Source organism: Oratosquilla oratoria, chromosome 20 (assembly GCF_046742065.1).
Source record: "Oratosquilla oratoria isolate Oo_2021 chromosome 20, ASM4674206v1, whole genome shotgun sequence".
Taxonomy (NCBI): Eukaryota; Metazoa; Arthropoda; class Malacostraca; order Stomatopoda; family Squillidae; genus Oratosquilla; species Oratosquilla oratoria.
In genome coordinates this window covers 22,596,284-22,609,544 of record NC_134796.1, presented here as the reverse complement: position 1 = coordinate 22,609,544, position 13,261 = coordinate 22,596,284, and the positions used below count along the sequence as shown (strand labels likewise).

The window sequence follows — 13,261 nt, the reverse complement described above, 5'->3', positions numbered from 1 at the left end:
TGAGAGAGACTTCTAATTACTCAAGGAAACCCTCCCCCCCCCCTTTAGTGCTAAGTGTACGTATGCCTACGTGCAAAGTCACGAATGTCTAATATTAAGTGTGGGATTCCACAATTTCTCAAGTTTACTGTTTCTTATTGCATTATTATGTTGCTACTCTATGATTAGACTGAGAGTTTTTCATTCAAGTGTTACCATACGATTTAGGTCTAACGGTCTTTACCCCCCCCCTGCGCGCTTGCCATTTATTGTTTAGGCTAATTTTAATTAGACTAGTTAGGATCATATCTTCCACTCTCGTGAATGGTGTCTGCCCACACGGGACAATTGGAACTGTTTCAACTTCCACATAAACATTGTTCATCATTCCCTTCAAAACTAGTGACGGGAAACGTAGAAGTATCGGCACCGATGGATGCCACGGTTAAGGCGGGCATTTTCGACCTGACATGCCGCTGGACACTGGGCACTTTTCCTATTGGGTTCAACCAGGGAGGTCGGGCCGCCCGTATTCTCGGAAGTTCAATCGCGCCCTATCCTCCCTTATGTGGCTTTCGAGGACTTTCTTCCTTAAGTGACCGATTACGCACTGTAAGACCTTACACGAGTGATTCGGGTACAAACCCCCCACCGGAAACTTCTCAAAGTGCAGTGTACGAGTGACATCCAGACCATCGTGGGAACGGATTTGAATGGTGTCGTGACGAGGTTAGCCTCCAGTGAACACACCACTCTTGTGCTATTGGACCAGTTACGTACCAGTCCCCACCCCTTTTTTTTCGGGACATCCTGACTGGATAGGAACTTGACAGTGAAGTGACCAGGAACAGGTCGGTGAAGTGTGTTGCTTGCAAAACCAATCTCAACGCCCGCCCTTAAAGGCCAAGCCACAAGGTCGATCAGCTCCCGCCCAGATCCACCACAAAGGCGTCCCAGCCCAGACGCGGAGCTACGCCTATCTGAAATCAGCAGGAGGAATCCGCGCCTATTGAAGACGTCTCCACACTCAGCAGAAGACAATAAGATAAGAGGTTTTAATATAAGTTATTTAGATAGTAGTACAGCGCAGGGAATAGATAGGATATATGAGTGAAATCAAGTTAACTGTTAACCCACATTGCTAAATGATGAGTAGCATGATTCCAGTGTTTGATTGTAGAATTAATTAGTTCATTAAAACTCACAATAGGAATTCACGTTTTATTAGCCAAGGACGGTCTACTTAATGAGTTGTCCCCCCACCCCTCTTTGATTTACGTACAGCTGCACAGAAAACTATCGTTAGTAAATCACGCTAATCATTTTGACACAAAACAACGAAACTATTTGAGACAAGTTGAAGTCTCCATCGGAAATAAGATTATCATGTCATAGTGAATCCATATGAACTCCGGAACTATTATTCGATTCATATTCATTCAGAAGGAATTCGAACAATTCGAACCCCAGAAATACCAACCCTTCGGTATCATAAGGTTATGTTCATTAGCGAATGTTTCGACACCCCTACTAACGATAGTTTTCTGTGTAGCTGTACACGCACGCCGTGAAGGGAGCGTGCGTGGTCCCGGTCGGTGATACATATCCCCTGGACCTCGGCTTCCCACTGTAAGCTATCACCCCCTCCCCCTTTCATCTCACTTAAGGTACGTATTTCCCACGCCCCACAACCACCACCTTCTCCTTCCACTGTCCAGGAAATTTATGACACATTTTTTATCTATTGCAATTTAAAAAAATAAGAGCCAAATAAAAATACCTGTAAATTACACTAAAATCTGTCGTTTTTTATCTATTGCAATTTGAAATTTCTGATCCTATCCCAAAAATCACTTTAGCCATTCTCGTAAAACCTACCCCTGGCGCCGTCTACTCCGCAGTGAATTCATGAATTATTTTCATTCGTCATGGATTGTCATTGTGTTTGATGAATGGTGATCGTGTCGAGTGCCACAGACTATTTGATATCAAATTTAGGAATTAGGAAAATGAAGAAAGAACTACTGTGGAAAATGCACGATTAGGAAGAAAAGAATAAGAGAAAAAGAGGCGAATACATATTATTAACATATGTAACTCAGAGAGAAAGGCAAGGGAAGAAAGCTTACGATAAACGCCCAGCAACAATATCATTCACCAACAGAACATCCACGGGGGAGCTAAACAATTGTCTTTCAATAATGCTAAATTGCTTTTTTTTTAAACATATGCAAAACAAATGATAAGAGATATTGTTTTTGGATTTTTTTTTATTAAATGTATCAGATAAGTAAGCTTAGAAAGATAAAACTATGAGAAATAATAAATGAATAACATGGAAATTACACCGCCGAGAGAATGAATGTAACAAAAGGAAAATTAAGCAAGATAGTAGGTTAATTAGGAAGACTATGTTGGAACGGGGCCGATGCATCGACGAAGTCATTGACACCATTGATAATTATGTGATTCAAGTTACATAAAACCACACTCTTGTACAGGAAGACACACTTCAACTCTATTTCTTTAAACGGCATACCTTTTCTGAATTTAGATGAACAATACTGACTAAACTGTATATGAAACAAAGATTTTTTTTTAATAAAGCTATACTGGAATTTATATGTTCACTATTATAGCACTTTAGTAGCTGGCTAAATAAGGACGTGCAGTATATGAATAGATAACAAAGAACACTTGTAATTTGCTAGACGGATTAATATATTCTTAGCAATACTTACAGTGAAGGTTTTGTTTTTTATAGTGTGTAAACAATCTAAAATAGTGTATCTATTTTGTCGACATCATCAACACCATTTTTAATTATGGAATTCAAGTTACATAAAACCACATTTATACAGGCCGAGAGACAGTTTAACTTTCTTTTTTTGTAAACTGCATTTCTTTCCTTCGGATTTTAGATAAACAGTACTGACAGCAATATATAAAACAGTATATTTTATATTAGATCTGTTACTTGATTTCAGTATTATGATATGTTCACTATTATCACAGTTTAGTAGATGGGTAAACAAGGAATGAAATCAATAAACCATTGTCATTTGGCGGAACTGATTATATTCTAAGTAATACTTGTAGTGAAGCTTTCGTTATATATATATATATATATATATATATATATATATATATATATATACATATATGCATATACACACACACATATATATATGTATATATATCTATTTATATGTATATATATATATTATATATATATATATATATATATGTATATATATATATATATATATATATATATATATATATATATGAGAGAGAATGTGGGTGGGGAAGGGCAAACGAAGATGTGTTAGGAATAGAGTTTATTGCCCTAACGTTGCGACCAACTTGGTCTTCTTCAGAGGACTACAGCATTACAAACGGATCACAATTCTTATAGTCGTAGTGAGAGGGAACCCGCCAAGGTATGAGCGTCATGTTTTCCCTTTGGCTAACGATTTAATTATTAGGACACTTGCTGCTTTCGAGAGGCATTTAAATCCGTCTCTGTCGTTGTTGTTCTTGTTGGCGGCGATATGTGCAGCTTCCACAGTTTTTCTCATTTTCTTCTCAAATCCCTCGTGTAGAATTTCTGCGTTGTTCCAATCAGGTAGATGTCCACATTTGTCCAGGTGACGAACCAGGGAGTTAGATGTTCTATGAGCCCTGAGATCGTTTTTGTGCTCATTCAAGCGTTTATTGAACCCTCGACCTGACTCACCGAAATAAGATGATGGACAACCGTTGCATGGAATACGGTAAATGACACTGAGATTATTACGCATATTATTATGTTTCTTAAATATTTTTCCTATTCTATTGGAAGATATTTTTGCTATATTTATTCCACCTTTTAACAAATAATCATCAATAGCTATGGTGTTTATAGAATTAGGTGGAATAAATATAGCAAAAATATCTTCCAATAAAATAGGAAAAATATTTAAGAAACATAATAATATGCGTAATAATCTCAGTGTCATTTACCGTATTCCATGCAACGGTTGTCCATCATCTTATTTCGGTGAGTCAGGTCGAGGGTTCAATAAACGCTTGAATGAGCACAAAAACGATCTCAGGGCTCATAGAACATCTAACTCCCTGGTTCGTCACCTGGACAAATGTGGACATCTACCTGATTGGAACAACGCAGAAATTCTACACGAGGGATTTGAGAAGAAAATGAGAAAAACTGTGGAAGCTGCACATATCGCCGCCAACAAGAACAACAACGACAGAGACGGATTTAAATGCCTCTCGAAAGCAGCAAGTGTCCTAATAATTAAATCGTTAGCCAAAGGGAAAACATGACGCTCATACCTTGGCGGGTTCCCTCTCACTACGACTATAAGAATTGTGATCCGTTTGTAATGCTGTAGTCCTCTGAAGAAGACCAAGTTGGTCGCAACGTTAGGGCAATAAACTCTATTCCTAACACATCTTCGTTTGCCCTTCCCCACCCACATTCTCTCTCATTTGTCTGAAATAATCTTAAATATATATATATATATATATATGTATATATATATATATATACACATATACATCGTGTTCATGATCTAAAATAGTGTATCTGAATTATGGTATAAAGAATAATTGGTTTTATCTAGTCGTATCAAGTACAATGATGCACCAACATCAAAAGAATCTTCAGAGATATATTGTCGTTCTAATTGATAGCCTATAAATATGCCGTCTATCCACATGTCTTGGCTGTTGTCAGAGATAACTAGAGAGTCAAGATTACTCTCAAAAGCGATGAAAACTCAATATCGCTGAAGGAATTGTCTGTTTTGCAACAGGATGCTTGGGATGGTACATAATTCATGGCGTCATCAGAACTAATATCAAGAGATGGCGCTGAAAGTTGCCGAATGCAAATTAGCAAACAACGAATATTTTTATGAAAAAGTTCCTAAAATAGTACTTTTGAGGTAAAATACTTGTTTAAATCATGATTATCGTGGTATTAGATACATACATACATATACCCAAGGGTTTATTCCCCGTACACGGGGGTAGCCAAAAAGAAAAAGGCACAGAAACCACTGCCACCCATTCCATTTCCTATATATTCCACTCCCCTCCACCCTCCTCTCTCCCTCCCATCTTGGCACTTCCTGGATGACGGGTCATCCCTGCATCCTGTCCACTGCCCTGGGTCAGATGCAGTGCCGCAAAACACAGCACATCCACAGTAAGGCCGCTTCATAAATTCGGCGACCCTCCTCTCCGTCCCTCCATGCAGAAAAGGAGAAGACGGGGAGAAATCCATTTGGGCTGCGTCAATTTTTTTCTTATACACACTTCCTCACCCCTCATAATCCCACCCACTCCCCCTCATGCATCTCAGCATCATTTATACACAACCCCTCTCTATTCACCCCTATCTTCTGTTCTCTCCCGTCCTTCCTCCACAGGCATTCCTCTCTTTTGTAATGCCCCTTTCACTCCATCCATCAATCTCATCCTAGGACGCCCCCTCATATTCACTCCTTCTACCTCTGCCTTCCACACTTCTTTTACTAATCTTTCTTCACTCATACTTTCCATGTGCCCAAACCATCCTAATACTCTTTCATCAACCCTATCTCCCAGTTCCCTTTCCACCCCTGTTCTCCTCCTCACCTCCTCATTTCTCACTCTAGCCTAGTAACCCCTATCATGCTTCTCAGACACATTCTCAAACACATTCAAACTCCTCTCTTCCTCTTTCGTGTTCCATGTTTCTGCCCCGTACAGTGCTGTTGGCACAATCATTCCTTCATACAACCTCCTCTTAGCATTCAATCCCAGATGTCTATTTCTCATTACACCTTTTAATCCACCAAGGCATTTACTCGCTTCTCTCAATCTACATTCTACCTCCACCCCTACTCCTCCCTTTCCTGCCACATTCACACCCAAGTATCTAAAACTATCCACTTCCTCCAGTCTTTCACCCTTAATGCTCACTTTCAGCCTGCTGTCACTCTCTCCCCTTGTGCATCTCATCACCTTACTTTTGCCCACATTTATCTTCAGTTTCCTTCTTTCACACACCTTCTCAAACTCTGTCACTAACTTCCTCAGTCCATCCTCTGATCCTGCTACAAGCGCAGTGTTGTCAGCAAACAACAGCTGGCTCACCTCCCACTCTTCTCCATTTTCTTTAATCATCTCCAATCCCTGACCCACTACCCTTGCATTCCCCTCTCGCACCACCCCATCCAAGTATAGATTGAACAGCCAGGGCGACATATCACATCCCTGACGAAGTCCCACCTTTACCTCAAACCATTCACTCTCTCCATTTCTAATCCTAACACAAACTCTACTACTCTCATAAAAACTCTTGACTGCTCTTAACAGCTTTCCTCCTATCCCTTATATTTGCAGTACCTCCCACAGTGCCTTCCTGTCTACCCTGTCGTACGCCTTTTCCAGATCCACAAAAACCCAAAAAACATCCTTACCTTTTCCTATAGCTTTCTCAAATATCTGTCTTACCACAAAAATCTGATCTACATATCCCCTACCTGTCCTAAACCCACACTGTTCCTCACTAATACCTCCCTCTGTTCCTCTCCTAATCCTCTCAATCAAGACCCTCCCATAAGCCTTCCCAACTACACTTAACAAGCTGATCCCTCTGAAACTACTACACTCACACTTGTCCCCCTTTCCCTTGTAAAGCGGAACTATACAGACACTCCTCCAGTCCTCTGACACTCTACCCTCTTTTAAACAAACATTAAATAACCTCACCAGCTAGTCCACCATAACTGTACCTCCTTTCTTCAGACATTCTGCATGGAATCCATCCAGACCAGGTGCTTTACCTGCTTTCATCATCCTTTCCTATTTTTCCTCCATTTTCCTCACTCATCACTCTCATTTTCTTAGCGCTTCCCACTGCAACTACATTTCCCTCCCTATCCTCCTTCACATTTAGGAACTCCCTAAAATATTCTGCCCACCTTCCTCTCACTGCCTTCTCCTCCATTATCATCTCTCCATCTGCACCACCTTTTCTTCTCTACTTGACTCGCCTCCTCTTTCTCTTTTAATTTCATTCCAAAACATAATTTTATTACTTTCAAAATTTTCTGTCATACTCTTTCCCCATTTCACATCTGCTCTTCTCTTTGCTTCCATTATCTTATGCTTATCTTCCCTTCTCTTTGTACCTCTCATACGATTCTCTTGTCCTTATTTGTAGCCAATCTATGGATGCCTGCTTCTTCTCTTCTACACCTTTCTTTGCTTCCTCATCCCATCACTCACTGCCCTTCCTTCTACTTCCACCCGCCCTCCTTGTTCCACACACCATCCTTGCACACCTTATGACTCCCTCCTTGAACCATCCCCATTCCTCCTCCACTCCTAGTTCTACTCTATCCTTTACTCCCTCCCACTCCTCTTCCAGCTTCTTCTTATACTAATTTTCCTTTTTTCTCTCATCTAAGCTGTTAACTCTAAGTACCTCCCTACCTTCTGCCCTTTTCCTCTTTCTCTACCTATTCTCCACTCTCAATTTAGCTTCCACCAGGAAATGATCTGATATTCCCCCACTCTCTCCCCTTAGAACATGTACATCCTTAACTCTTCCTACCATACTCCTGGTAACCACTATACAGTCCATTAATGCTCTATCTGCCACCCTTCCATCCACCACCCTCTCCCATGTGTACTTATGCTCGACTTTCTTCCTAAACACTGTATTTGCTATCATCAACTCTCTTTCAAGACACATCTCCACCATCGATTCTCCTTTACGATTTTTACCTGGAATTCCATACTTCCCAATCACTCCGTCTATTGGTTCATCTCATACCCTAGCATTTAGGCCTCCCAATACAACTACACTGACATTTCTCCCTAATCCCTCTATGCACTCCTTTATATCTACCCAAAAAGCCTCCCTTTCCTCTACGCTCTTCTCACTACCAGGCCCATACGCACTCGGTGGCGCGGTTGGTAGAACGATGAACTACTAGCATGGTGGTGCGCGTAGTGCTTGGTTCGAATCCTGCCCAGGGCCGAAATTAATTTCGGTACAACTGCGCTTCGGGTCGTTACTCTGACTCTCGTGGGCGGGGAGTTGGGGGTGTGTGTGTGTGAAAGGTCATAGCATTACCCATAGATCGGACCTACGAGCTCTGAGCTCTCTTCCAGGAGGGAAATAGCTGTCGATCACGAGTCGAACACGTGATCCAAAAGACCAAGTGAATAAAGACCAAGTGAATACTTACAAAAACCCACATCTCCCTTCCCAGCTTCACCTTTATCCACATCAACCTTGATGAAACCTCCTTCCACTCCACAACCCGCTTACTAGTATAGCCACCCCTTCTCTCCCTCGTCCCCTCTTCACTCCTGAGTACCTCCCAGCTACACTCCCAAACTCACAGTTGCCTTTTCCTTTCATTTAATTTGACTCAAAACCAACACATCCATCTTTCTTCTCACATACTGCCTATCTCTTCCCTTTCACTCTCATCTGTACCACATCCACGCACATTAAAAGGCCCAAACCTTCGGGTACTGGTTGGACAACTCCCATACCCTTTTTTTTTTTTTTTTTTTTTTAAGGAATGTCCCCTTTTGGGGCTACAGGTTGCAGGGCTCCTAATCCCATCCCCCATCCCGTTTTTTGTCGCCTTTTCCGACTCAAGTGGAGAGACTTGGTGGTAGCATTCTCTTCGCCCACCACATGGTAGGCGAAAAAAGGAAATGAATATTCAAAGAAATTATATAGGACAGTAACAAGGGGTTGGAGGACAGCATAATGGAGGGATAGTCGTAGTATAAAAGTGTCATAATTTCTCTATGAACAAAGTTTTCCTCTATCACAGACAAAGGATTACAAAGGCGGAGCATGCCGACAGGAGACCTTTTGATCCATATCTAGGTCGGATGCGAAAAAAAAAATCATAATAATAAAATAATAAATAAAGACTATAATAATGTAAATAACAAATAAAATACATAAATAAATGCATAGGTATAGTTAAATAATAAACAAATAGGTAAATAGTAAATAATAATAAATTGACATATAACTAATAATAAATGAAAATCAAACAGACAATTGATAACAAAACAAAAACAAATAATATAAGACAAATTATAATCATTACAGCATCTTACTTAGGTATTTATCTAAATGATTCTTAAAGCTTCGAACTGAACTACATTGCACTACCTGTGCAGGAAGTTTATTCCATTCATTAACTACACGGTTGGCAAAGTTGTTTCTACCTACTTCCAAATTGAATCTATTTCCGGACAGTTTGAGACCATTGTTTCTTGTCTGATTCTCATTCAATGTGAAAATTTTGTCACTTTTGATGTTGTCAATTCCCTTTAAAATCTTAAAGACCTGTATCAAGTCACCTCTAAGTCTACGCTTTTTTAGGGAAAACAGATTCTATTTTCGTATGATTTATTTTTGAAAACAGAGTCTATTTTCGTATGATTTATTTTTGATATTTGGAATTAGTTTTGTGGCTCGCCGTTGTACTATTTCCAGTCTGTCAATGTCTTTAATGAGATTCGGTGACCATACGGAAACAGCATATTCCAAATGTGGACGAACTAACGATTTATATAGCTTGTTAATGAGTGATGGACTTTTGAAATCAAAAGATCGCGCAATCAGTCCCAGAATCTTATTTGCTTTCTCAGAGGCTGAAATACACTGCTTGGATGATTTGAGGTCGCCGAGATCTTTTTCACTATCCACTTTTGTTAAGGAATTTCCAAATAACTTGTAATCGTACTTACTGTTATTTTTACCTATGTGCATTACATTGCATTTACTTGTGTTAAATTTCATTAGCCACTTTTCAGACCATTGTTGTAATTTATCTAAATCTTCTTGAATATCTAATTGGTTTGAGCGATCATTTGCCACTCCGCACAGTTTTGTATCATCAGCAAATTTGGAAACAGTAGATTTTAGTCCATGGTCCATATCATTTATATATACTATGAATAGAAGTGGCCCAAGAACGGAACCCTCAGGAACTCCACTTGCAACATTTTTCCATCCAGAAGTTTTTCCATTTAAAACAACTCTCTGTTTTCGACCATTCAACCAATTACTAGTCCAACTTAATAGGCTACCACTTATTCCGTGTAAAGCTAATTTAGAAAGTAGTCTTTCGTGTGGGAAGGTATCAAAAGCTTTTGCAAAGTCTAGATATATTAAATCTATATTGTTTCTTTTGCCATAATTCGAGATAACTGTGTTGTAGAATTCGAGTAAATTAGTCACGCAAAAACGTTTCCGTCTGAAACCATGCTGGCTATCATTTATCACACGGTTACTTTCTAAATGATGTTCGATAGCATCTCTGATGATGGTTTCCATTATTTTCCTACGATTGAAGTCAAACTTATAGGCCTATAGTTATTTGGTTTCTTTTTGTCACCTTTTTTGAATATGGGAGTAACGTTAGCTAGCTTCCATTCTCTTGGGACATCTCCGGATATGATGGATTTCTTGAAAATAATTTCTAAAGGAACAGCAATCTCCTTTTTCATTTCCTTTAAGATTCTTGGATGCCAACCGTCAGGCCCTGGTGTTTTATTAACTTTGAGTATGTCTATACACCTTTTAATTTTTTCTTTTGTTATATTTACCGTAGTAAGTTTACCCTAGACTTTTCACAGGTTTCAGTTTGGAATTCACTTTGAGGTGTTTCGTTTACAAATACCGAGCTAAAATAATTGTTTAAGATATTACACATTCCTTCATTTTTAATATTCAAGTTGACCGTCAGCAGATAATAGTGGACCAATGTGATTCCTAACAACCTTTTTATCTCTAATGTAACTATAGAATTCTTTGGGATTCTCTTTGGATTTATCAGCGATGTTTATTTCGTATTGTCGTTTTCTTTTTCTTATTGTCTTTTTTAAATCTCTCTGTATTGATACGTAACTTTCATAGTCATTAGATGCACCCGAGCACTTATATTTCTTATAAGCCTGTCTCTTTTTAGCAATACTTTTTCAGTTTCTTTGTCGAGCCAGTTTGTGTGACTCTGGTCCGTAGGGGCGCCCCATATAGACCCTAAAGCAGTGGTTCTTAACCTTGTTGGAGGTACTGAACCCCGCAATTTTCATACATGCATTCATCGAATCCTTCGTAGTTGGAAAAATATTTTTTTTTTCTTTTCTTCAAATTCAAAACATAGGAACAGTATACTGTATTAGTGCACAAACTGTGCCATGGATCATTTGCACACGAAATCACTGTGTTCAAAGAACAAAACCAACAAAACATGAATTTCACATAAAACAAAAGCATAATGCATATTTACTGCAAATCAATGTACTTTTGCTGTTGCCTCTCAGAGACAATTTCAGAATTGCGCTGCTTCACCTTGGCAAGTGCCACTCTCATATAATTTTTGCAACAAGGTCTGTTCCTTTTTTGTTTTCATGTTTACCATCCTCGAAAAGGATTGCTTGCAAAGATATGTTGTAACAAACGGTATGAGAATCTCGAGGGCTTTCTTAGCAATAAGAGGGTACGCTACGATTTGGTGACACCAAAACGTTGAGAGCGTTGTTGTTCTGAAGAGTTGCTGTTGAACCTGGATCTGCTGCAGTTGAATGATTTCGTCCAGGTATTCAACATTGACATCTGCTGTCGCAACACTAAACGTGAACGGCTGTCTCACCCATGCTGGATATGACTCTCTGGTGGGGAAGTATCCGTCGAGAGACTTTGCGAGCTCATCTAAGTACAGGGCAATTGCTTGCTTCAGTTCCCCGGGTACAGAAATGTCTCCGATACCGGACTCGTCTTCGATCTTACTTCCACAATCATCCAGCAGGGGAAAGTTTGCAAAGTTATCATTCTCTGTTCGTCGTTTCCATAACGGTAGCTTTTTTTAGAAAAGCCCTTAGATTTTCTTCCGCTTCGATGATGTTGACTCCACCGCCCTGCATCTGTTGATTGAGAACATCGAAGATATCGGCCATATACGCCAAAATGAGAATGAACTCGGAATTTTCGAAGTAATCTGCATGATAATATTGGTGCTCTTGCAAAAAAGGCCTAATTCCATACGCATGGCAAAAACACGATTCAGCACTTTTCCCCGGGATAACCAGCGAACGTTTGAATGGTACAGAAGTACTCCGAATTCAGAGCCCATTTCATTACACAGCTCTTTGAAGATGCGGTGCTTCAGAGTACTATTTCGCACATAGTTCACACATTCCATTACATTTTTTAATACTTGTGCGAGTTTTGGAGGCAAGGTTTTTGCTGCCAATGCATGCTTGTGCAGAACACAGTGTGTAACAATGTGTATCGGCTTTCACCAGCGCACTGAAACCAGATTTTCGTCCCAGCATGACTGGAGCTCCGTCCGAACAAACTGCAGAGACCATATCCCACGAAAGATCGTTGTCTCTGAAGAAGTCATCCACAAATTTCTTCACGTCGGCTGCCTTAGTTGTTGTTGTGAGAGGCTTACAAAATAAAAACTCTTCCTTTATTATGTCGTCTTTCACATAGCGCACAAAGACAGCAAGCTGGCTTAGACTGGAGACATTGGTAGTCTCATTGAGTTGGAGGCTGAACTTTGCTGGGCTTGAAATAGGATCTGCAATTACTTGAGCTAAGATGTCATTGCTCATGTCATCTATTCTGCTGCTGATGGTGTCATTTGAAAGAGGAATTTGGGACAACTTATTTTCAACAACTTTTCCCAGCATGATATTCGCCACCTTCAATGCAGCTGGTTTTACGAGTGTTTCACCAATGGTGTGTGGTTTGTCCTGCTTTGTGATCAGGTACGCAACTTCGTATGATGCTGTTAAGACCGGTTTGTCGATGGGTACAAAGCCGAGAACATGCAGAGTACCCTTTTCATCGAATCTGGCTCTCTTCACCTTGAATTCAGCAAACGTTGTGTTCTTGTATTCCCCATCTCCATGCAGCTTTAGGAAGTGTTCCCTTAGTTTTGCCGGTGCCAGACTAGAATTGCTCAAGTTGGCATTGCAAATCATGCATTGAGGACGCTGACTCCCATCACGTTCCATTATACACGTGAATACATACTGTACGTATTCGTCCGACCACTTCCTTCTTTTGCTCGACATAGTATCAAGGGATTGAACTATTAAAAGGGAAATCACAAATGACGTACGATCACAACACTCACAAGTCGACTACTGAGTGCACCGAGTTGCCTGCAGCACAGATATCAAGCGATGTGGCGTGATCAGCTGCAGCCAATGATGGCCAAGCAGAGCGTGA

At 40.0% G+C, this 13,261-nt stretch overlaps 1 protein-coding gene across 1 annotated transcript in view; it reads right to left on the bottom strand.

The window, feature by feature from the left end:
* LOC143036135 (protein FAM200C-like) overlaps window positions 1–13,044 on the bottom strand; it is a 13,968-nt gene extending 924 nt beyond the window's left edge. The window contains exons 1-3 of the mRNA XM_076203382.1: window positions 12,237–13,044; window positions 11,482–11,854; window positions 760–985 (exon numbers count right to left, since the gene is read on the bottom strand). Of these exons, the coding sequence (XP_076059497.1) occupies window positions 760–985; window positions 11,482–11,854; window positions 12,237–13,044 (1,407 nt within the window). The remainder of the gene's footprint in view (window positions 1–759; window positions 986–11,481; window positions 11,855–12,236) is intronic.
* Between the last annotated feature and the right edge of the window lie 217 nt (window positions 13,045–13,261).